Source organism: Canis lupus, chromosome 22, assembly GCF_048164855.1.
Source record: "Canis lupus baileyi chromosome 22, mCanLup2.hap1, whole genome shotgun sequence".
Lineage (NCBI taxonomy): Eukaryota > Metazoa > Chordata > Mammalia > Carnivora > Canidae > Canis > Canis lupus.
Window position 1 is genome coordinate 28924139 of NC_132859.1, and position 26920 is coordinate 28951058.

General features: G+C 37.5%; 1 protein-coding gene across 1 annotated transcript in view; it reads left to right on the plus strand.

The window, feature by feature from the left end:
• The window catches only part of KCNH8 (potassium voltage-gated channel subfamily H member 8), a 368594-nt gene that overhangs the window by 298433 nt on the left and 43241 nt on the right, over positions 1-26920 (plus strand). The window contains exons 9-11 of the mRNA XM_072792921.1: positions 10632-10831; positions 11691-11940; positions 18146-18360. Of these exons, the coding sequence (XP_072649022.1) occupies positions 10632-10831; positions 11691-11940; positions 18146-18360 (665 nt within the window). The remainder of the gene's footprint in view (positions 1-10631; positions 10832-11690; positions 11941-18145; positions 18361-26920) is intronic.

Sequence of the window (26920 nt, forward strand, 5' to 3'; positions counted from 1 at the left end):
TTTGTGAATTACATGAGTCTGAATTGCACGTATGTATAAGTGTGAAACTCCATTTTATAATCTCAAGTGAATGTTATCAAATCTTATTAATACCAATATAGTAGATTAAGGATGCTTGATAGATCACTTAATTAAAAATAAAAACAAAGAAACACACCCAATAAAATAATAAATATTCAACATTTTAAAATTGTTTTTATGTTCCATTCTCTGTGCTAGATGCTTCAGTACAATACCCTGAGCAATTCTTATGGGTTGGGCACTATCACTATTCTATTTAACAAATACACAAATTAAGATACTATTGTCTCTGAGTTCCAAACCCACCTTCTGTGCTGTGCTTTGTAGTGCTGGGGTTTGGACTCCGCAAAACTCATTTTTCTTTGCTAGCCGACTACAGTTACTTCCACCAATAGGCGAGCCAAACGAAAAAAAAAAATAGGGGAGGCCAAAGGGAGAGTGGAAAGCTGGAGGTGGAAAGAGTAGACTGCCTGCTTCTGATGTGTATGATGTACCTTGAGTGGCAGACCACGTCGAGCAGCAGCAAGTAGTCCCAGCATTCAGCATCTTCAGGCACTCCCAGAACCAGCCTCATTGGGTCTTCTTCAAGATCCCTGCATCAGTTGGGAGCACCTCTACATCCAAAGTCAGAGCCCTGGTTTCTTATGGCTCCTCTCAGCTCCTGTTTTGGACTTCTGTGTTCTGATAAGTGCACTTCTTCCCTTTGTTTATCCATCTCCAAGGACAGAAGCTCCTTCTTGTGGTTATTATATCGACATTACCTCTATACTCTCTTTTTGCTCGTTTAGCACTCTAGCCCCAGGAAAACCAATTCTCTATAGTGAGTTTCCTCTGTTGAAACCTTTACTTTAATTTCCCTTCCCTGAACCTCCTAACTTAAAACAGGATTGATACTATTTTTCTCCACATTTTCAGATGATAAATCTAAAGCTTGGAGAAATAAAGTAACTTTCCCAATGCCATACAATCAGTAAGTAAAAGAGGCAAGGTTTGAACCCAGATAAATGCTTACTACTACATACATATAAATACATGATTGGATATTTACTGAATTATAAGACTGTTCTCATGGGAGTAGTAGGAGATGTGGTTGTTTAGGCTGGATCAAGTCTTGTTTTCTTAGGTCATTCTTAAACATTCTTCTTAGGTCAGAATTCTTAAACTAGGGTTCTAGCAGTATTTTCTGCCCCATATGATTTGCCACAAAAGCCTGTTTTATCATTCTTTTTTTAAAAAATACTTTATTTATTTATTCATGAGAGACACACAGAGAGGCAGTGACATAGGCAGAGGGAGAAGTAGGATCCCTGCAGGGAGCCTGATACAGGACATGATTCTGGGACCCCGTGATCATGACCTAAGCCAAAGGCAGATGCTCAACCACTGAGCCACCCAGGCATCCCTTATCATATTCTTTTAATGGCCTTAATTCCGGCTATCACTTAGAGTTTCTCACCTTATAAGAGGGAATGGCTCCTACCAGCTTCCTTGCGTGGGAGATGTAAAATGAGTTATGTGGGGCTTTAAGCAATGACTCATCCTGCCTATGGTGAAATCAAACAAGGATAAAGCCAAACTTTCCCTCAAGGAACTTGTGATCCAGCTTAGAAGAGATAGGCTGAAAGATGTGGAAGGAGTTTTACTAACAGCAGACTGTAAATGCTAAGTGCCAAATCAGATAGAAGTTCAGAAGCAGTGAAAAAGCAAGGGCCAGGGATCAGGAGAATTTCTTGGAAAGGCAGTGCTTGTGGCAGAGTTGCTGAAGAGGAATGCTGGGACTATAGCAATTGTAACAGGCTCTTGGCTGACGTACAGCGACAACAGCCTAGGGAGCAAAGAACAGGAACTCTCATTTTGTGAAGAGCTGCAATGTGTCCGACACCATGGTGGCTGCTTTATACCCAATGTTATAACTTCTATAATCGCCAGTCTCCTCAATCACCCATCTTTCAGGTTAGCAAAATGACAAGTGTTTTGCCAATATACACAGTTTATACTTATTTAATATTTGCCCATGTTTCTTCTATTCCTGGTGGAAATTTGAGGAAATGCTCAAATTCTCAAGGCTTAACCTAACTGATCTGACATTTCAAGAATCTGCTAGATAATTGAGCTTTTATTCTCTATTGATCCACATACTATATTGTGAATGGTCCTGAATCAGAAATGGTTAAGGCATAAATTATTCCCTGCTATTCATTGTAAGTAGAAAGCAGTGCTGGTCACAGGGCCAAAAGATAAAGGACATAATCAGATAATGTTACTTTGTCACTTGTTAAGCGTTCATTGATCAAATTATCCTGGTGGAAAACCAGGGCACATTTGTTAGTGGCATTAAAGTATTTAGGTGACTTGAACAGCACGTAGGCAAATGGTATCTAAATAATTTGACTTTATTAATTAAACCTTCTGAAATTTGTGTTTGTGGGAAATAACTCTGTATTATTATGACAATTACCCTAGGCTAGAAGAAATGATGCCTGCATTTTAATATTTCCTAATTAACTAACTAGCTAACTTTGAGAGCTGATCATAAGGGCTCACAATATGGAACATTTTGTTCATTTAATTTTCCTAACACTATGAGATAAAAGTTAATAACACTTTAATTTAGATATAAGGCAGCAGAGGTTTAGTGAGTTTACAGCTATCCACTCACTCTCACCTTGGACCAGTACAAAGGCTACCTCCAGGACCTGGTTGAGGACATGATTTTGGAGTCACTGGGGAGGTCTGACCCTTCACTCCTCATCAGTCCTGCCTTCTCATGCCTTCAGCATGGTCAATAAACTGTTTCTTGCCACTGTTTAAAAAAAAACAACAACAGGATATCCATTGTATTATATACTATAGATTGATTTTATTCCCTTAATTTCTATAAATGTACACAAATAATTTTTTTAATTAGGTGTATGTTACTATGGAATCAAGTCTGAGGTATCTTATTAGGAATCTCCACCCAAGGCTAATGAAATTATTAATGACAGGGATGCAATATTTACTACAAAAGCAGGTAGTAGCAATATTTAATGTTGCAGGTGACTGCCAAGATCCAAGATAATTATCTAGGGCAGTGGCTTTCACTAGCTGAGGGAGGAGGAGGGAAAAATGAGAAGGTTGCATGTGAGCATCTGTAATGACAGTGTATACAAACCACTAATTTATGAGAAGAATATTTAAAACTATCAAAGAAATCTAGCAAAAATAATGGGAGAGAAATCCATATCTGGACAAATTTATGTAACCTTAAAAGTTTCAAACACCTATCACAGTTGATAAGTGAATGTTGTAAAGCTACTGGATACAAGTTCAATATGCAAAAATTAATAGTATTTCTATATGATAGTAACAAACAACTGAAAATGAAATAGAAGTAATTATAAAAATATCAAATATCAAATGTGCAATTCTACTATGCAGAAAACTACAAAACATTAGTGAGAAAATTTACAAATTGTTTAAAATAATGGAAGGATTTACAATGGTGATGATTTTAAGACTCAATATTCTAAATATACTGGTTTTACCCAAATTAAAGATTCAATACGCCAATGAAAATTCTAGTACATGTGTGTTGGTGGGTATGTGTGTGTGTGTTTGCAAAATGACAAGCTGTTTCTACGGATGAGTGCAAATGCAAAGCTAAAACTGGTCAAAGCAATGGCAAAGAATAAAATCGGAAGATTTGCAGTACAGATATCAAGATCCATTGTAACATTATAGCAATTAAGAAAGCACATGCTATGGGCTCCTGGGCAGCTCAGTCAGTTAAGTGTCAACCTCTTGATTTTGGATCAGGTCATGATCTGAGGGTCCTGGAATTGAGCCCAGCATTTGGCTTTGTGCTCAGAGTGGAGACTGCTTGAGATTCTTTCACTCCTTCTGCCCCTCCCCCTGCTCTCTTTCTCTCTCTCCCAAATAATAAATAAATCTTAACAAAAAAAAAAAGAAAAGAAAAGAAAAGAAAGCACGTGTTAGCTCAGGAACAGACAAATAGGCCAGTGGAATAGGAGAGTACAGAAATAGGTCCACGCACATATGGTCACTTTATTTATAACATTGGTGACATGTAGTGTGACGGGGGAATGATGATTCTTTCAATAATGTTGCTGGTTCAAACGTATATCTGCTTATTGAAAAACTACCTCGTCTCCTCCTAAAACTGTACATTAAAATTAATTCTAGCCGGAGCCCTAACCATAAAGAAAACACTGGGTAAATTGAACTACAGAATTTGTATTTATCAAAAAACATGATTTAAAAATGTAAAGAGGCAAGCCATAGGATAGGAGAAAGTATTTACAAATATCTATCTGACAAAAGACTCTTATCTATTATAAATAAAGACTGTCTACAAATCCATAAGAGCAGACAATCCAAAAATTCATAAAAACTTTAGAAAATACTTCACAAATAGGTTTCCATGCCAAATAAACAATGCAAATCAGGATCGTTCATGAAGGGCATGTAAATTAAGATCAAATTAGATAGCATTTATATTCACCAGAATGCTATTCTTTTTTTTTTTTTTTTTTTAAGATTTTATTTATTTGTTTGACAGAGAGAGACCATAAGCAGGGGGAGTGGCAGGCAGAGGGAGAGGTTGAAGCAGGATTCAGGACTCAATCCCAGAACCCTGGGATCATGATCTGAGCCGAAGGCAGATGCCCAGTGCCCAGAATGCTATTCTTAAAAACAGTGTCAACCCAAGGGTTTGAGAGGATATGGAACACCTTGACTTCTCCTATACTGTTGATGGGAGTGCGATTGGTACAATAATTTTGTTGATATTTACCAAAACTGAACATACTTGTATTCTGCCACTCAACAATTCCACTTCTGAGAGTATATATCCAATAGAATACTTATATATATTTCAAAAGACCAATAAATGTCTATAGAAGCATCGTTGCTTCTATTACATAAATAAATGAATCGTGAAACCAGTATTCAATAGAATACAATACAGTAATGAGAATGAATGAACTATTACATCACGCAACCACATGGATGAATCTTACAATGAATGCTAAGCAGAGAAGTCAGACACCAAAAAGTACATATTGTGTGACTTTGTTTAAAGAAAATTTAAGGGCAGCCCGGTGGCTCAGCAGTTTAGCACCGCCTTCAGCCCAGGGCGTGATCCTGGAGACCCGGGATCGAGTCCCACATCAGGCTCCCTGCATGGAGCCTGCTTCTCCCTCTGCCTGTGTCTGTGCCTCTCTTTCTCTCTGTGTGTCTCTCATGAATAAATAAATAAAATTTTATAAAAATAAAGAAAATTTAAAAGTAGGCAAAGCTTATGGATTGCAATATAATTCACAACTACAGGTTACCTTTGGTAATGGGGCTGGTTAGTGTCTGTGAAGGGGACACAAGGAAGGCCTAGGGTGCTGGTAATATCCTGTTTATTCATCAGGAGGGTAAAACGCTTTAAGAAGCAAGCTGTACATTTAGTATTTGTATAATTTCTTGATGTGTCATTGATATGAATATCGCCTTGTAAAATTGTAATAGATGAGCTAAAAATAGTAACTACCAAGTGTGGGATGGGAAGGTAGGTAACAGTGAGCTGAGTTCTCACCTTTCATGTCAGGTTGTTTTTAGGTCTTGTCTTAACATGATGATTCAACCAATGGAAGTAAAACTAAGTTGTCTAAAATATTGGTGATGATCACAAGAAGACCTCAAATAAATAATTTTAAAAGATTGCCTTTGGGGGATCCCTGGGTGGCGCAGCGGTTTAGCGCCTGCCTTCAGCCCAGGGCGCGATCCTGGAGACCCGGGATCAAATCCCACGTCAGGCTCCCGGGGCATGGAGCTTGCTTCTCCCTCTGCTTGTGTCTCTGCCCCTCTCTCTCTCTCTCTCTCTCTCTCTGTGTGACTATCATAAATAAATAAAAATTTTAAAAAAAAATTGCCTTTGGGAAGTGGGATGAGGGTGAAAGGATGTGTTTGGGGCTGAACTATTCACAATATATTTTCTAAGCTAATTGCTCATGATTACAAAACTTTTAAAACAAAATATCAAATGACCAGAGGTTCACTTCAGTTCCATAAATATTCATGGCATGCTTAAATTATGCCAGGCACTGTGCTAGATGCTGGGGAAACAAAAATGACTAAGACATAACTTTCCTTCGAGGAGTTCACAGTTTAGTAATGGAAATAGGAACTTGGGCAGATGATGTTCTTTCTTTTTCCATTTTAATTCTTCCTATTATAATGCACATTTAGAAAAGACTGAGAAGTCCACACAAAAATTAAAATTACATAAAATCCCATTACCAAAGATAGTCTTTTCAGTCTTTTTACACATATATTACCCTCTTTTTGACAATATTTACATTAACTCTGCATATCATTTTTGCTGCTAAACAAAATATATTAGAACATTTTCCCATATCTTTAAAAGCTCTTCTATCAGGGCACCTGGATGCCTCAGTGGTTGAGTATCTGCCTTTGGTCGGAGTCCCACCAGAGCCTACTTCTCCCTCTGCCAATGTCTCTGCCTCTCCCTCTCTGTGAATAAATAAATAAAATATTAAAAAATAAATAAAGGCTCTTCTATCAGATTTACTAACAGCGGCCTCATAGTCACCTAATAAGTAAGCCCCAATGGATGGGTCCATTGGCTCAATCTCGGAGGTCAGATAAAACTTCCTAGTGAAGGTGGCTCATCCCTGAGGACATGCCCCGTTTAAATGAGTCATTGTTGTCCTGAAAAAGGTAAAGTGAAATTCCTAACAGTTAAGGCTTTCCTTGGGTCCTCTCATCCTATATATATTCTCCTGACAGAATTTTATTGGCCCCATATGGGCTATGGTGTTCACAAATTCAGGCTTTTTAAAGATGGCTACACTGCCATTCGAATAGGTCGTTTAGGAAATTGTTCTCACTCTGCTTTCTCCGCCATCTGCTCTCCACAATCCAGTGTACTCCAGCAGGAGGGGAAAATTCTAGGTCAGTGAGTAGGTGGGAGAGAGGAGGAGGGCAGCTAAGATTACCCAAAGCCTGGGCTCTGGTCTCCTTTTATATTAGGGGCAAACAGTCTGCAGGCACTGCAAAGTGGTTGGCTGACGAACTCAGCAAGGATGCTCTACCTCAGGAGAGCAGTGCTGCCCAAGAGGCAGGGAGAGAAAAGGGAAGGGAGAGGGAGGAGAAAAAGAAAGGAGAGGGAGGGAAGAGAAAAGAGAAGGAAGAGGAAGAAAAGGAGACACAGAAAAAGAAAGCCAGGCAGCCCCTCTAAGAGTGCACTTTCATTTAAGTTCTATTGACTTTCTTCTGAGATCCCAATTACGGAGGTTCCTCCCAAGACCTGATATTAAGACAGGATTTTACAGGATTCGTTTTATACAAAACTCAATTATACAAAGCAAAAGAGCCACCCACACACTCAGCAGCAGCCCTAGCATGCTACTTTAAGAATTATATACATCAGATTTGCTAGGAGGAAAAGAAAAAGTGAATGATAACTTCCAAACTGACCTGGATATTGCAGTTCTTGAGTTAAACTGCCATAGCAGATGGAATGATTTGGCCTGACAGTTATCTACACTCTTCACCAGTGTGAAAGTGATAACCAGTGACAGAGAGGCAAAATAACTTTAGAAACTGAAAAATTAAGGGATCTGTGGTTTTATTTATTTAACTACTTAAATGAGAAGTATTTGCTGCTGCTGAAATGAAACTGAAATTATGGTGACTCGAAAATAGACTAGAACTTTCCAACAACACTTAGAATGCTACAATTAATCCAGTAATTCATTTTATTGATAATGTACAATTAGGATGCTAAATGATCTGAACATATTACTTCTCTTACTTTAAGTGTTTTACACACATTATAATTAAGCAAAGCAAAGTTAAAATCATACACATAATTAAGGAAAGCAGTGTTAAAATAAATGAAATAAAATTGTTCTCAGTACTCAGTTTAATCTCCATGAAAGACTATTACATACTTTTACAGATGGTAGGGCTTCCAAACAGTGAGCCCATAAGTATATTAACTGAGCCTGAAATTGGTGTTTAATTTCTTTGAGTTGGAGCAGAATCGTTTCCTTCCTTTGCTGAGTGTTTACCATAAATAGAGGTCTCTTCTTCCAAACAAAGTATTTGACATAGGAACTACTGTGCTTTAAAAAACATGCAGAAGAATGGAACTCTATTTAGAATTTACCAAGAGCCATTCAATAGTGAGTTATTAGGCAGTATACATCTTTCTTGGAATAATTTTGACCCGTTGTAAGACATTCCATTTTTGAAAATGTAGAGAGAATATATACTTACATTTGTATGGAGCCAGCATTTTTGAAATATTTCTTGAATTTCTTTCATCAAGAAGTTATTTCCATTAACAAACACTCTTAAATATTTAAGAGATTGCTGTAAAACCTAAACTGAGTCCTTTTCCCCATATTTTTACACTACTGGGCATATTGAAAATTCGTCATTACACTTTCCAATCTCACAGGAAAAATTAGCATAAATTGAGCAGCCACTGTTTTTCATACAAAATATTAGGCACTTTAAAAATATATATATTAACTCTTTAAATATCAAAAAAGTCATATGAATAAGTTACCACTCTTACTTATCCATGGGATTTCTAACATCTTCCCAAGTTCACAGTTAGGAAGTGCCAAAGTCAGGTTTCAAATCTTGATGTGTCTGATTCTGAAGCCCATATTCTCTCTGCAACATTATACTCCTCCTGTGTATAGACCCTAAATTTAGCCTTTTCTAGTAACTTTTCTAAAATGTTGGGGGCTTCCTTATTATTACCATTTATCTTTATAGGCATGATGACCATATCTTCCATAGAGAAATGATGATATATAACCTGAAAGAGTTTTAATTCCAATATTAGATTAGATTGAAATTAACATGCCAGTGGTCACTAATTACTGGGGAATGTAGAGGAAAGAGAAAATTTTATTTGAGGCTGTCTTGAAATAGAATGAAGATTCTGGAAGATAGATGCAGTAATATGTTGACACATTTGCACTAATGTATTCATTTTGATGCTGAGAAACTTGAGTTCCTTTGACATTGAGATTTTGGTACAAGGACACTTTGATAGGTCCTAATAGACAAACTACTAAATTTTTAGTCTTTTTTTTTTTTTTTTTTATCAAAAGCTGTTGAAACAGATGATTTCACCCGACCTCTGAGTTGTCAGTCCTGTCCAGGATGGGGATCAGGGGTGAATTCTGAATATCACTGAGAGTTGACCTGCCCAGAAACCTAACTACACCTGGCTCTCAACTCTCCCAATGCCATAGCCCCGGGTGGGTTCAAGGCCTTCTTGGATTATCTGCTAGTGTCTGCAGAGACCATTCCAGTTCTGTTTGGCTAATCACTATTTAGTACAAATTCCTGTCTTGCCTTCTTGACTTTAAGATACTTGGGCATTCCTTATGGTGAATAACTCCTAGAAATAACTTTTTTTTTCAGTAGAAGACCCATCTCCAAGCCCCATCAACTCTTGAATTCTTGTGAACTGTCTTCTATTTTATAATCTGTTGGTGGTTCGAGAAAGGGGAAGGGTCAGCAAGAAAGTGGGGATTAAATACCAACTGAGAAATCTCATTAAAACAGGAATCGCATATATATGTACCAACCTGGTTCCTCTCAGAATGGCAACATGACTCTAAGCAGAATATCTGTTTTTCTCTATGAATGCATTTGTTTCTTTAATGGTCCCAGGTTTTCAGATATCTCCTTAAAATGTAAGTAACCTCAGAGCTAAAGTGAGGTTGGCGATTGGAGCCATATTAATCTCAGCTTCAGATTGCTCAGAAAATCCTCAGTTACATTTCTAGCAACTTTCTCTATACCTTTATTAATAAAAATGTGTTATATTTAATATGCTAAAACAAATTTTAAGTGATGGCTTAGGGGAAAAGACTAATAAAGGTTAACCAGTTATAATAGATTTTTTAAAAAGATTTTATTAATTTATTTTTGAGAGAGACAATGTGTGCATGCACACACAAGTGATGGGGATGTGTAGGAGGGGGAAGGGAAAGGGACAAACAGATTCCATGCTGAGGGCAGAGCCCATTAGGGCTCTCCTGACCCTGAGATCATGACCTGAGCCGAAGTCAAGAGTCTGATGCTTAACCAACTGAGCCCCTCAGGTACCTCTATAATAGACTTATTTTTAAAATGTATTTGTTATTATGATAACCATTGAACTGTAACTTTAGAGCTTTTTATGAAATTATATCAAAATTATTTTATCTTGGCTATTAAACTATACCTATTAAAATAATATAGATGCAAAAAGTACAAAATAAAAGTTGGTCATAGCCAGAATAGTAGTTAGTGGATTGTGAGTCAGAGGGGCCTATTTTACCTATTACTGAATATTTTTAGAAGATATTTTTACTTTTATCAAGCCATATGGATTCAAGTGAATGCATCAGGATCCACTCTGTGACAAAGTGGCTGTACCAAAATGCTCATACCAAAACAGTTGTATCAACATGGCCACATAAGCATACTCTGCTGAATTCAGGATATATAAACTGTAAATTTAGACTTAAGGGGTGAGCTACTCAATCATATTTCTCTCCCATTGTATGCTTTGTTGTCCTCTCTAGCCTTAATGCATGCCTTGGTGTTTGGAAACGTGACAGCGATCATACAGAGGATGTATTCCAGGTGGTCTCTCTATCACACTAGAACTAAGGATCTGAAGGACTTCATACGGGTCCATCACCTGCCCCAGCAGCTCAAGCAGAGGATGCTTGAATATTTCCAAACAACCTGGTCAGTCAACAATGGAATAGATTCAAATGAGGTAATGTTCATTTCTCATGTTGACGTTTTCAGGCAGAAAGGACATATTCTTAGGTAAAAGCAAGGTGCTCTAATGCAGTCCTCAGAAGTGAAGTACACACCAACTTCTTTACCTGTATTTTTTAATCCCTCATGAAACCTGGTTCATCTTCTTTCATCGGCTTTGGCTTACATTTTCATGATGACACTCTGGACTGACCATTGTTTTACATTAATTTGCTACTTCGGTCAATCAGGTGGACTTTCATTCTTATTGATCCTCTCTGGAGGAACCAATCAATTCTTATGACCATTAAATTGTGTAATGTTGGATTATTAGATTAACCAAGTTACTGTGTGCCTTTAAAACCAACAAAGTAAAAAAGAAAATGTCTTCTGGCACGTGTATTATCTGTGGACTTCCAGGAATACCCCAGATCACCACGTAAGAAAGGTATCCTATAATAATCAACTGTGCTACAGTGCCCCAATCAAACTATAATCCCTCTTTTAATTGATGATTTGGTTTCTCCGCTTGTGCAGATATGACCATGATGCCAGAGGAAAATACCAGTGGGTCCAAATTCTATATCTTCTCTCCTGAGTGAGAGTCTTTGTGAAAATTAAGTCACAAGAAGCCATACATCTTCATTCTAGAGTCTTTTATTAATGTATCATATTTCTCCAGACTTATTATCTGCTGATTTTATAGTAGCAGCTAACTGGGGTCACAGTCACTGAAAAATCTCCCCAGGGTTCTATATATTTCCTCTTCTGTACACTAGTTGGTCAAACAGTGGGAAAAACATCCCTCTTCTCTTGCAGAGTAAATAAATTAGACTAGACTTAACCCAACTTGATTTCTTCTTTCATCTTGACAGCTTTTGAAAGACTTTCCAGACGAGCTGCGTTCTGACATCACTATGCATTTGAACAAGGAAATCCTCCAGTTGTCCCTTTTTGAATGTGCCAGCCGGGGCTGCCTCAGGTCTCTGTCTCTACACATCAAAACCTCTTTCTGTGCTCCGGGGGAGTATCTGCTTCGTCAAGGAGATGCTTTGCAGGCCATCTACTTTGTATGCTCAGGCTCCATGGAAGTTCTTAAAGACAGCATGGTGCTGGCTATTCTTGGTGGGTCTAAGTTTAAAAACCTCAAGAAATTTTACCCTAGAGCATAAGTTGAGAAGAGAAAATGGTGGGGGAACGGAATACTGCTATTGTGAGTAAGGAAATTCTGGGTGAACATATGGAATTAGGATTATTTCTTAAATGGATTTCATTTGCCAATTATTTATTATTGTTATGCCACATACTGAGTTTACCCTGTGCTAAGTATTACATCCAACATATCATTTCATTCTTGTTAAAAATCCAGCAGGGTGAATATTTTTTTAAAGATTTTATTTTATTCATGAGAGACACAGAAAAAGAGAGGCAGAGACATAGGCAGAGAAAGAAGCAGGCTCCATGCAGGGAGCCCGATGCGGGATTCGATCCCGGGACCCCAGGATTACACCCTGAGCCAAAGGCAGACGCTTAACCACTGAGCCACCTGGGCATCCCCAGCAGTATGAATATTAACCCCATTTTACAAATGAATAAATAGTATCTTAGTTAATTTCTCCAAATAACATGATAAGCAAATGAACACAGTTCTTTTTTATTCTTAAAGCCAGATTATTAGTCGTGATACTTGCTGCCTTTTGGTGAAGTAGCCGATCAATTTTAAGAGAGCATTTCTTTATTTCTGTGGAGAACAAATTCAGAGAAGAACATAAAAATTATTTCATCTGGGCTAGAAATAGTGCAAAAATTATTATGCATTGAGAATAAGCTCTCACTGCAGTCATTAATCCAATATTTTCAAGGTTTTTTATTTTTACTTCCTGAAAGAAATTTCATAGGATGGTTTGTAAAGATTTTATACCACAAAGTTGACTCCCATTTATTAAGATACAATTGGTTTTCATTAAAATACAAGGTCACCTGGGTGGCGCAGCGGTTTGGCACCTGCCTTTGGCCCAGGGCACGATCCTGGAGACCCGGGATCGAATCCCGCATCGGGCTCCCGGTGCATGGAGCCTGCTTCTCCCTCTGCCTGTGTCTCTGCCCCTCTCTCTCTCTGTGACTATCATAAATAAATAAATAAAAATTTAAAAAAAATTTAAAAAAAAATAAAATAAAATACAAGGTCAGCTGACAAAAGATGATGTGTAGAGTTAATGTAGAAAAATTCCTACTCACAATTTTTGTGTAATTCTTTTAAAATCACTATCTCTTGTTTTTTTTTTTGTTTTTTTTTTTTGTTCATTCAACTAATATTTACAGAGGGCCTAAGAATGTGTCAGGTTGTGACCTAAACAATAAATATATTTTGAACACCAATGTAGTATATCGATGTTTAGAATTTGTGTTAATATAAAAAGGTTAATTTATTTTTAATATAATTTAAGAACTAAGATTTATAAAGCACTTAACCATTTATAAAATATTTTCACGTGCAGGTTCTTATTTAAGCCTTCCTAACACAAAGAAACAGATGGGAGTGGTATTTTCTCTGTTTTTCCAAAGCCAAAGCTAACTTAGGTCTTTTGACTCTATATCCAGTTCTCTTTCCACCTCTAAGCAATGCCTGCTATTCTATATAATTATTGTAAGCCTGCTTTCACTGGATTCTAGTCATAAGCTTCAAGACAGATTATATTTGGGAAAGGGAAGAGAACTAATATTTATTGAATCCCCAATATGAGCCAGGTGTTTTATGTCCATTATCCAACTTAAATCCTACTATCCTGTTAGGTTGCCATGGTTAGTCCTGATTAAAGGTGGAAAGGGGAGGCTAGTGAATAGTGAAATACCCACAGGCTTCTCATTGCTTCATATTCACTCAATTTGCCACTTACCAGAGGAAAGGTAGGGCTTGCTTTTTAAAGTTTTGGTACTACTCTTGATTCATCCTCATGTTTTTTCTCCTTAATAGAAAGGCTGGAGGGAAGGTACAAAGTTGAGGGATAGGGCAATTGGATGATGGGCATTGAGGAGGGCACTTGATGTAATGAGCATTGAGTATTATATGCAACTGATCGTCACTAAATTCTACTCCTGAAACTAATAATGCACTATATGTTAACTAAATTAACTAAAATTAAAAAAAAAATTTTTTTTAAGAAAGGCACAGGATAGCAACCGAAAGAGTTCATTTTCAGGTTGGCCAGTTCATTATCAGTGTCGGAGTGAGGCTTAAAACTCCTGCTACCAACTTGGCAAAGTTAACAACCATTCTATTATTTTGTGATTCTAAATCAAAATTTACAGTTATTTCTAAATTTGCTTCAAAAATTACTTTTAATCATAAAATAATTTTCCATGGCCTTCCTTAAGACCATGTAAGTTTTATAGCCTGCCTATTAACATAGCCTTCCTTTAGAAGGGCATATAGTTATTTTTCCAAAACTACATGGTTTGATATGCTTGTAAGCAAAAATAATATAACTTGTTTAAATATATATAATCTCTTTTTTCCATAATCTTGGTGTGTTTTACATTCAGTAACTAGCAACAATTCTAGGAATGGAATATGAAGCCAACCTCCATAACATTAGAACATAATAGGTACAAATTCAGTGGCTTCTAGGTGATTAGCATTGTTTGTAATACATAATTCAACTGGATTTTCTTATTGAAAAAAATTCTACTCACATCTGAAAGGCTTAATCCTTTGCCTTATGCTCTTGGCCCCAATTTCCTCCATGAATTATGATTTTCATAATTAACATTTTCACATCTTCATTTCTACTGTGTCGAACACGAAAAATGGTTTAAATGCAAACTGTCACATGACCATTCTAAATGCTTGTATGTGGTATTGGGACTAAACCCAAACAAGGATAACAAACTACTAATATTCTATCTTTTTGGTTAACATTATTTCAATGGAGATTGGGTATTTTACTTCCCCTGTGGTAATATTGTCATATAGGGCCAATTAAAAGCAATACTGACTTTAATAAATGTAAGCACATGGCTTCACATTTGATCTTTAGATATTTAATACACATTCACTCTGCCAACAAAATGAATTAATATATAATGTTGTAGGGAAGAAGGATCACCAAACAGCTGTCAAGCCGTAACTTATTCAAGCAACTCAGTTGTCCAGTCGATACACGAAGGCATTTCTTAATCTGATGCCTGGGGAGGCGGTTGACATAGAATCAAGGATTTGTTATGGGGATAGAATTTGTTTGCCTTGTGCACTTCCATTTCATGTCCTGGTAATTATGTTTTTCTACCAATTTCTTCACTGATGTTTAAAAGAAAATGACAAAGCACTGATAAATGTGCTCTTCACAGATGGTATTAGTCTGCTTAATTATAATTAAACATGTTATGGCTCTAACCTGGATAATTTGCAGATGCTTCCCATCAGCTTGCCTCACACACCCCCCATATCCCACTGCCTGTGGAAGACTCACTAGTTAGCAAATATCAATAATAGAATTCTGAAAAATGGAGAAAGAGATCATAGAAATCCTTCTCTTCTTTAGAAATAAGGACACTGAGACCTAGACTAATTAAGAAACTTATATCAAGGTCCTAAATCTAGATAGTAAGAAATTCACAAGACCATAAAATCAGTGAAGGTAGGACCACATTGTTATTTACCAGTGTACACATACCAAGGCTCAACACAAGGTCTGGTACATAGGTCAGTGCTTCATAAATACTCATTAAATGAAAAATACACTGGAATTCTTTCTATGGTGCCAAGCTTAGAAAGATGTTGATGTTGCTTTTATAGCTGGGGTCATTGTGGCTTAAATAGTCATGCTATGGTCATCCAAAGTATGAATGTGTGATGACCCTAAAGTCGTTCTAAACAGCAGTTGCTTAACAGAATATATAAACACTCTTTGTAGCAAGACACTACATCATGACAAACTCTCCTGAGATATACAAATTTCAAAATTTACTAGATTCAAAGCATCCTGGTATATTTACATCTGGGATCCCTGGGTGGCTCAGTGGTTGAGCATCTGCCTTTGGCTCAGGTCGTGATCCTCGGGTCCTGGGATCGAGTCCCGCATCGGGCTCCTGCAGGGAGTCTGCTTCTCCTCTGCCTGTGTCTCTGTTTCTGTGTCTCTCATGAATAAATAAAATCTTAAAAAGGCAAAAAAGCAGAGCAGATGGTATATTTACATCTTGCATTGGTACCCAATTTTGAGTTTTTGAGCATCAATTTAGATTTCTTTTTTTTTTTTTAAAGATTTTATTTATTTATCATGACAGACATAGAGAGAAAGAGAGAGTCAGAGACACAGGCAGAGGGAGAATCAGGCTCCATGCAGGAGCCTGATGTGGGACTCAGTCCCGGGTCTCCAGCATCACGCCCTGGGCCAAAGGCAGGCACTAAACCGCTGAGCCACCCAGGGATCCCCCCAATTTAGATTTCTAATAAAACATGTAAGAAACAAAATTGCCAAGTTTAGCAGTATCGGTGACAACAAAAACAACTTGAATTCTCTAGCACCATGTAGTTGTATATTCCCTTAGAACTGTAAGTATAGATTTTAGTCCCTTTTTTCTTTGGTCAAATAGGCTCAGCCTCAAGGTTTGAATTTAATGTTATTTCAAAGATAATACTTAGATGTAATTCAATAATTTTTAAATGTTCAATTTTTATCTTTTATATACTTATGAATATTTCAAGTATTCATGGTTAATTTGGCATGTTTCCTTTTACTGTGAAATTCAATAAAACAGAATTTTATTGAAGCCTGCTATAGGTCAGATACTTTCCTTCCAGAAATGCTGAGCACGATAAAAAAATAACAATTTATAAGTTAAAAAAATAACCGAATGTGGGACAGGGCAATTTGCTGTATACCATTCCAAAGATATTATTTGTTTGGTGGTTTCTCTGCTGATCAGTTGTTGGTTGTTGATTCCCTGTGAGACAGAGTAAAGTGGCCATTAAAAAAATAATAAAATTTAAAGCACAGGCAGGAGGACAAAGCAAAGAAATTCCAAAGTTGTAGCCATGAATCTCATGCCAGTGTCCTCTGTGAACTTAGGTCATATTACTTCAGTGTTTAACCTAAGTTTGTCTGATGATTGAATGGATTTTCTTTCATGTTTCTCACATGGATGCCGAGTGAATTAATGGCTGTGTCTAAAATCAATCTGAAGGTGCAATCAACACTTATATTTATGCTCGCCTTCCTGCTAAGCTAAACTGATTCAAATCAATTGAAATATTTTAAAGATTCAAATACATCATCTAGTATTATCTAATCAGCAAACTCAAGGAAGCCAGCTAGTTCCCAGGCAGGCGAATCCAACCTAAGACTGATAGAGACTCCGCAGGCAAAATACCAGAAGGTGCTGGGAGTGGGTCGGGCACAGATGACAAAGTGGTGGTAAGTCTCTCTCCTTACAGTGGTGCAAGCCAAGAGCACATAGTTTTCATTTATTTGATTTCTTTTTCTTTCTTTTCTTTTCTTTGCTTTTTTTTTTTTTTTTAATGGGAAAATTGGCCTTTTACACTGTTAGAGAGTGTTAGAAGTATAGCTTGTGTCTTATATTTTCATTTAGTACATTCAGTGTCCATCATGTCTAATACTTCTCTCTGCCCCCCAGTTCTGAGGAGATGGAAGGAGGCCACCTTCTCTCTCCTTGCCATCCTGTCTGATAGACATGTTCAGAGGTAAATAAAACAACCTGAGTATGTTAGCAAGCTGATGATGAGGACAATTATTGTGTTAGAATCAAAATTATTAATAGACATTTTCAGGATATGATACAGAGCCTTACAAAAAAAACTGGAGCCATTATCATTTCTCTTGAACAGTTGAGGCAACTGTGACAAAAATGTCAACTGCTTTGTTTGAAGTTATTTGTTGAATGCCATGAGGGGTTGTCTGGAGTCATCTATGCATGACAATTGCTGTCTCTGGCTCTCCTAGTCTTTATCCCCTCTCTGGCTCTCCTAGTCTTTATCCCCTCGACCCTCTCTGGCTCTCCTAGTCTTTATCCCCTCGACCACTGCTCTCAACCAGGAACAGTCTTGCCTCGCCAGGGAACATTTGGCAATGCCTGAAGATATTTTTGGTTGTCACCACTGGGGGATTGGGAATATGTACATTCTACTGTGTACAGAAAGCCCCCTCCCATGACAAAGAATTGCCAGACCCCAAATATCAACACTGCCAAGATAAAGGTTTCTTTTTCTTTGCAGAGTCATCTCAGAGAAGTGAAGCCTGTAAGTCAAATGAAGTCTCCAGTCCCAGCTTGCTTTTGTTTAAAAGTGACATGTCTCTTTTTTCACTGTTTCAAGGGAAAGGGGACTTAATTGGAGCAAATCTATCAATTAAGGACCAAGTGATCAAGACCAACGCAGATGTGAAGGCTTTAACCTACTGTGATCTTCAGTGCATCATCCTCAAAGGACTCTTTGAAGTGCTAGACCTTTACCCAGAGTATGCTCACAAGTTTGTGGAAGACATTCAGCATGACCTCACATACAACCTTCGAGAAGGTCATGAGAGTGATGTAAGTCTCACTTCTAATTAGTGCTGAGACCTAAAACATGGATCCTCAGGATCATTTATAACAGTAAAAGCACATGTCATGACTTCACTTGTAAAAGTCCCTGAATGAATAAGGTATGGTTATTCAGCCAGTAGTTGAACAATTAAATAATTAGGTAGAAATCAAGCCTGGCGTTGGTTATCAACATTTTAGGAAAGTATTGTTTATAGATGACCTCCTTTAATTCAGTTTCTTTCTTGTTTATTTTCATGCGCTTATAACAAGCATCAGTTTTAGTGATATACTATTTAGCTACAGATGCATGATTTCTCCAGAATTTAAAGATTTCCAGATAGAATATATGGCTCAGAGTTTGCTGTGTTTGTAACTGTTTACTATTCCACTTGCTTGCTAGGGAGTTTGCTTAAGAGAAATCTTTTTGTCAAACAGTACCCAAAATAGTCTATCTTAAAATTACTAAATATGCATAAAAGGATTCAAGCCAAAGATTGATACACTGAAAGCATAATGAGCATTTTATGAAATTAGATATTTGCTGCGTGTCTCAGTTTATACAAAGAGCTTTCCTAACAAAATAGGTACTACCCTGCATCTTGGGATTAAGCTGGTCACGAATATGACTTCATTAGATGTGTCAGTGGCACAAATGATTTAATAGGAATGATTGTTGAAAGGCAAGCCAGAGCATGCATAATGTTCAGTAACAACAAAAGTCTCGATCGGCCGCCTTGAGTTTTGCCCCAGATATTTGCAATATTCTAGGGTTTTTTTTCCCTGAGAGGAACTATTCTTCTGACTAACCCATATTGTGGAAGCATTTTGTTAGTCATTAATATTCCTCGTTCTGAAAGGTAGAGAAAGAATTCCTACTTCTTTAATAAAGAAAGGGGTATTTCTCCAGTTTCTTGAGGGTCAGTGACCTATCTAGGTGAAGGACCTGGACTACCCATCTCCAATACAGCACAAGAGGCTACTGCAAAGTTCAGAGAAGGCTCCTGAGGCAGAGACAAGGGAGCCCCTGAGGACATGCTCTTCCAGCAGCTTCTTTCCACTTGGACGTATGTGGTCATACTTGAGTGGTTGAGGTGCTGACTTCTCATAGCTACTTAAAACCTCATTTCTTAACATCCTAGTTCCCTACAACCTTGATCTGAGGCACCTGGCTGGCTCAGTTGGTAGAGCATATGAGTCTTGGTATTGGGGTCATGATTTTAAGCCCCACTTTGGGCATATGGCTTACTTAAAAATAAAATTAAATGAAAAGTTAAGAGAATTCAGAATTACTTTCCTAAGAGGTAACAAAGCCAAAGAAAGTATCAATTTTTTTTGTAATACTAAAAAGAATAAATTGAAAGAATAGCTAAATTGGAAATACTACTTTTCACTTCCCTTAAATTTAAGATGAGAGGTTTTCAAAAGCCATAGGAGGAATTTAAGCTGAATTTAAAAAAAAAAAAAAAAACCCTCTTGCAGTATAGATAACGTAATTCCTCCAAGTAATTTGGTATAGTAAGTTGTCTTAAGATGAAAAAGGATCTGCCTTCAAATCTAAACTCACACATGTATTTTCTGTAGAAATAGATGAACTCTTACAACACTAAAACCCCCAGAAAGTAAAGAATCAATACCTTTAACCATTATGTCATTCTGGACTGTTATTCACTTCACATTTATTGTCTAGGATATGAGACTACAAACTTCCTGGGTGAAATGAATTTACACATGGAAAATTCTAGGTCTAGCAAAGCAGCTTATCTATGTTTATAAAATACTTCATCAAAACATAACACACAGATCTGTTGCACTTACTTAATGGTTAACTGTGAGATATAGGGTCTCTAATGTGTATGGTGGAATCTGGTTGAGTATATCTCATATTCCTTAGTTAGCATTAGCTTCAGTGGTATCTGAATGTGAATTTATATTTCTGAGTCTAGACCCCCATGCCTTTAATATGCCGAGGTGAATCTTTATTTTGTTTGAGTTTTCAGTAGGCAGCCCCTATCTCAAACACAAATAACACTGATAAAAGCATCTAATTCCTAAGTTGTATTGAAATGTGTCCATTGGGTCACTTGACACTGGACAGTTTCTTAAATACTTAAGCTGTACTATATCCATGAGGTTTGACTCTGCTTCCTCACTTAGATAACAACAAGGCTGAATAGATCTTTCAAGTGAAATCTGTGATTTACCAACATCTCTTGCCACCGATGTGACTATATTACAATTTAATTCAAGATTGTACTGAAAAGAGAGCTATTTCCAAAGGAGGGACTTGGTTTAAATTTAGTACCCATTTCAGACTGAAATAAGATTGGGCTACTTGGAAGCAATTTTCCTGAAAATGATTTACCAAATGGTACTAATTTTAAAAATCATATCCGACAACCTAGATACTTAGCTCTTCAATAGTAGCCTGAGTGTAGGTGTGCATCTGCTAGCTCAGTCTTGTGTAAAAAGAGAACATAATTAATTCTGCACCTTTTTGAGATATTTGTTCTTTGAAAATTGCGTATTAAAGGACTCACATGTTATTTGATCATGTCAGCTTTCCTTGCTATCGGAGAAGCAACAGGTGTTTTGTTTGTCAGTGTATATTTTAAAATATTTTTCCTGCAAGAAATGTTTTCTGGTGAATTGTTTTATGTATCATACACTTTTATGGTGCTTACAATGGTATCAGATAAGGTGGAAAAAGCTCAGTAAATAATGGCCTAGAAATTTTACTTGCACCTACCCAGTATATTTCTGTTCTGAAACTTTTCTCATACTGATCTTTCAGTGGATTCAGAAGTTGCAGCAAACATTACCTTGAAGGAAAAGATCACATTTCAGGTAGTGTCCCCAGGGCCCAGCGTTATGTTTATTATGTTCATGGCTTTCCGTAAATGATGATGGCTGTTGGACTTCTGGCACTTAATGAACATCTTACTTGCTCTGACTGCAGTAAAAAGACCCTCCGTGTCTTCTTTTCTTCTAGCGATTACGCAGGCTTACTGCTTCATTCCCTCCATTACTATTAGTTTTGTCCCTGTTTTCCCCTGAAAGACCTCAGGGTGGAATGGACTCCACTGGATTCTAAGTTTATATTCCACTCTACCTTGAAGTTCTCTTGCTCCTGCCTAGTCCCCTGCCTCAGAGAGATGAAGGCTCCATACTCCTAAGAAGAAAAAGGGTTACTCTTCACCTCTTCTCAAAGTACAGACTGATTCTTTTTAAAATTCTAATTTTAGGATAGAGCTAGTGTGGGGCATTGGCACAAGGGCCAGCCTGAGGATCCTGGTAAGTTTGGAGGCAACTTAGAATAAGGACATTGACTATAGGCAGCAAAAATCCAACTCAAATAGAGCATCAGAAGCAGAGGAGATTTATTGTAAGGATTCCAAGTATCTTATAGGATTAAATAAAGTACACGCGCACACACATACATGCAAATGCACACATACACACACCTGAATCTCAGGAATTCTTATAATCAGGTTAGGATTTTCTCCACATTTCTCACTTTTCCTTGCTTCTCCATTTATCTTTCCTTTGGTCATCATGCCGTCTTTCTTTCCTTGTCCAAATGGCAAGAAATTGTTGCAGATAGCAGCTCCTCAACTCAAGGGGGGAGCGGATTAAGCTGAACTCTTTTAGTCAATTCTAGATTCCTGTAGGAAGACTGAGTGGTTCAGCTCAAGTCAAGTGCCTACTCAGGTTTCATCATTTATTGTGTGTGGGAGTGTTTGTGTGAGGGGGTCAATGATGAAGAGAGATCACACTCTAGTAATATGGTGGTTTCCATGGCAACTCATGGACTGAAGAATTACGGTAAGAAAGATCCAGAAAAGTGGTGGGTGGTCAGGGGTAGCTGTTGGACAAATGAACCAAAGCCAGTATTGTATGAACTGTGGAGAATCACATCATTGCAGGTTATGCAATCATATCTCAGCAACATTTTCTTAGAACAAAATATTTAAACATATACAAAAAATAAAAACAAATAAAGTAGAGAACACATAAAAAGCTTTAAACCACCCTGAGCGGGCTCTTGTATCATCTCTTCTGGATTCTGTCTGGTGTAACCATTTGTCAGTCAAACAGCATGAGGCATATCCTACAAAGAGATCAGCCACATTTGAGGACATCTGGGTATTTCAGCTTGTGTTTGCAAGTTGAACAGTGAACATTTAGATTTTTAAACTCCTTGGGGGAAAGCAGGGGTTAGCTGAGTTGGAAAAGTCAGAGGATAAAAGGCCACCTGCCATCTCATAAACAAGACAAAAAAAGTCTTTCTTTCCTTACTTTCTTGGCTACTTCCATCCTGCAGGGAGCAGCAGATGTTCAGCCTGAAATAAAAGGTGTCAGATTTGCATACACACACACACACACACACACACACACACACACATAGGCAGGAGTCAATTTATGCACATTCCTTGAGAATAAAAAACTACCTAGGGTGCATTCACCTAGAATCCTCAAACCTGCCCTACTGGTGTTACTCAGGTCCCTACATTCCCCACTGCACTTCTGATGGTTGTTTAAGCTACCATCAAAGTCTGGAGCCTGCCCTCAAGTTCTCCTGTAGACTAGGGTAACAGAACCCACCCTCTTGACAAGGTTCTGTGACATGAAGATGATGTTGCTGCTGCTAATAGTATAATAGCTCCTGTGAACAAAGCTATATGGTAAGCACTTTACAAACATTGCCTTCTGTTACTATTATAGTATTCTTGGAGATTAATTGCTAAGTTCAGGTACTAAGTAGGAAGACTAATTAAAGAAAAAAGTGGTAAAATCTGGCCCAATCCTTCAGCAAATGAGGTCAGGAACTACAACTTCAGTCCCATGCCACCTGAATCCTAAACCCAGTGACAATGTAGTAGAAGTTTATCCATCAAAACAAAGTTATACATTTTTCCTGTGTCCTTTAATCCTATGAGCAGTGAATGCAAGCTGTATTTTAGGTTAATGGAGCATTCATGGGAAAACATGTTTCCATGGGAAAACAGGCTTCACACATTAAGAGAAAATGAACCACAGAACTTTTTGATAATTCTTCAAACTGTACACTTCTTATTTGTGCATGCTTTTGCATATGTTATACTTTGATGAGAAAGTTTTTTAAAAATAAGTCATTGAGGAACTCAACCAAATTATAAGCGGAGAACTCAATTGTATACATATAAATTCTTTGAGAGCCATAACTATATTTTATTAATCATTGTAATCATTTTCCTAGTAAAACTGCTGGTACAAGGTATGGGCTTGATGAATATTGATTGGAATTTAGTTTATATATATGTTAAAGTTATATATAGTTATATAAACTATATATACATATATATGTTTCCATATCCACAGAATAATAAAATATTGGAGCTGGAAGGGATTTTAAGTACTATGTATTAAAACTCAGATTTTCCTTTGATTATAAGTGACTTAAAGGGAAAGGCAAAGAAAATGTATTCATTCACAGAATTAAAAATCCAGTCATTGGTTAGGTATATAACTTAAGTGAATGGTATACCTAAAGGAGTTAGAATAATCCCTTTGCACAAAGCAGACTTTTACTTTGGGATGAAGTTTTCCATCAACCATTCCAAGTATGTGTTTCAAATAGGATTCAGTCAAAATATCAAAATATCTTTCACCATGTTTTAATTTCTCTTGTCGACTGCATATTTAGTAGCACATCTGCTGATGAGGAGAGGATGTTAATGTTTATTAAGTATGTATCAGGAGCAAGGGAGTTTATTTACATTACCTCCTTCCATTTAATTTTTAGTCCTTGCATCACCCCCTGAATCCTTGCTTAACAGATGAAGGAACTGAGTGTCCCAGCAGTATCCTGCCTGAGATTACAGAATTAGTGAAAGAATCAGATAGTATAAGATTGAGTCAAATGCTGGTATTCTGAATCCCAGCCTTGTACATTTGTCCACTAAAGCACTCTGCTACAAATCAGAACATAATTCTCCTAAAAGAAGTTGGTTTCCTTCAGTCATCCTGACGTACAGCAGGAGCTATACTGAATTTCTAGAATAACATCACTTTAATCTTCTTAACCTTAATGCTATTACTCGTCCTGTCTCATCAAAAACCTACTGTGCCTAAATATTTCAGGAAAGACATCTCATTAACAAGAGGATGAGTAAGACGGCAGAACTATTGTAGCTTGGCCATCTGAGTTGTCCTTTCCCTTAGTATTTGTGCTTTCATTTGCTCATAAATCCATCCACCTATTAATAACCCTTTGGTCACCAACTGGCACTCAGAGAACACCTTCCCACTCAAGTACATGCTTTTCAATCTTCTATACATGTAATGGTTCTTCATCCTTCCTTCATTCCATGTTTACAAGTAAATCATGATCATTTCAGATGTACAAAATAGTATTTCAATTCTTTTCAGATTCAATTTCATCCTTGTAAGAAGTTGGAGGCCTTCTTATCAATTGAAATAAAATGTTCTCAGCACTTCCTTTATGTGTGTGTGTGTGTATATATATACATATATATATATATATGTATATGTATATATACAAAGTTATGGAGGAGGATTAAAATATAGGTGAAGAGGGTGCCAGGGTGGCTCAGTCGGTTGAGCATCCAACTCTTGATTTTGGCTCAGGTCATGATCTCACCATCCAACTCTTGATTTCGGCTCAGGTCATGATCTCACCATCATGAAATTGAACCCCACATTGGGCTCTGTGCTGGGCATAGAGCCTGCTTGGACTTCTCTCTCTCCCTCTCCCTCTGCCTCTGCCCCTCCCCCCATCTCTCTCACTCACTCTCCCTCCCCCTAACAACAATAACAAAAAGAATACAGATAAAAGAAACAATATTTTTAACATTTCTCAATCAATCTGCAAATACTTTACCTCTGTATATTAGGATTTTTTGAAAACATAATTTTATTTTGTTTTTTTAATTCAAGAATTGGATTTCTTGGGTCTTGTTAGAATAATCCTGAATGTTTTACTATAGTATATATTTCACTGTTTGCACTCAGCTAGTCTAATAATATTTCACAGGTCATCCTTGGGCATGTACAACATCTCTTCAGTTAGCCCTTTAATCCCAAACCCAAACTCAATTGATACAACACAGAGTCTGTGGGTGGTATAATTAAAACTGTTCTAAATGAGCTAAGTTGGTAGAAATTAAATTAAAATTAAAAACAAATTACAAAATCCCAGGATAAACATCTCTAATAGTGCTTTTCCCGTGAAGTTCCCCAAAAGGGTGTAGACAGCAGAGACGATGACATATGGTAGAGACAGTCTGCTTACACTACAGCGCAGACTGTGCTCGGCAGGCAGATCTGGAGGCCTTTGGTTCATCAGATTGAAGGCATCTATTTGCTCACCGTTTAAACCTAGCATCCTGGGATGCCAAAAGAGTGGTGGCTTTAACTGAAGGGAACAGTAGCCAAGTAGTCAGAAACCGGAAGCAAACAAGATGCCAAGTTAGGGGGGAAATTGAAGTACCTCAAGATTATGAATTGGCAGGCCAGCATGCAGTACTAATGACAACTCTATAAGGGCAGAGGGATTCATGGAGATACAGTTCTGTGAAATGAATTGGGATTTAAAGGATTTGGTTTCCACGCCATTGAGGAAAATGATTAAGGAAAAATTCTGAGATGAACATCTGCAAGACGCTAAGCTTTTAGTGATGTGGTAATCCCACTTATGTGTTCCACCCAGAAGATTAAGTTCTTTAAAAGCAGAGCATATGGTCACCGATCTGTGTCACTGCATTTTGCCAGGATTCATACAGTCCCATGTCTGACTAGGGCTAACGAAGTGTATTTGTATTCCAGGTTGTAGTTTACGTTTTTTTCTTTTATTAGTCACACTTTCATCTTGATAGGACAAAATGTTAGCATTGTATATGGGGAAAAGAATGAAAAGCCAAAAGAGGATTCTGTCAAAAAGAAAATGAATCTAGGCATTACACTCAATACATACAACTTGGAGAAAGTTGTTTTCTTTCTGCAGGCCTCCAGTTCCTCATCTCTGGCCTAAATGGTCACTAAGAAACTGTTGGTTGAGTCAAGCTAAATGCTGCAACAAACAACCCCAAGTCCTGGTAACTTAATATAATAAGTAGAATACATGATTTATGCAGTAAAGTTCATTCATATTCCATGGACAGGTGGCAGTTTCTCACTTGATGACGTAGGAATCCAGGCTTCCTCTATTTGGTGGCCCCATCACCCCCTAGCCCTCAGGGTCATCTGGAACTCAGAGTCCCTCACAGGACACTTCGTATCCAGCCAACCAACCAGTTAAGAGAGAGAGATTGGAGGCTGCCCTTGTATTATTTAGGGGCCAGACCCAGAAATGGCACAGATCTCTTCTGCTCACATTCCATCAGCCAGAAGGAGTCATGTGATTCAGCCTAAGTACACACAGTCTAGGAAATCTCATCAAGCTGCATGTCCAACAGGATGCATCCATCCAGGTGAATAGTTAGCCAGTTAGTGAACAATTAACCAGTCTGAGTCATAGGTCCTTCTTGTATTACCTTTCTATTGTTTTTTTTTTTTTTTTACTCCAGCT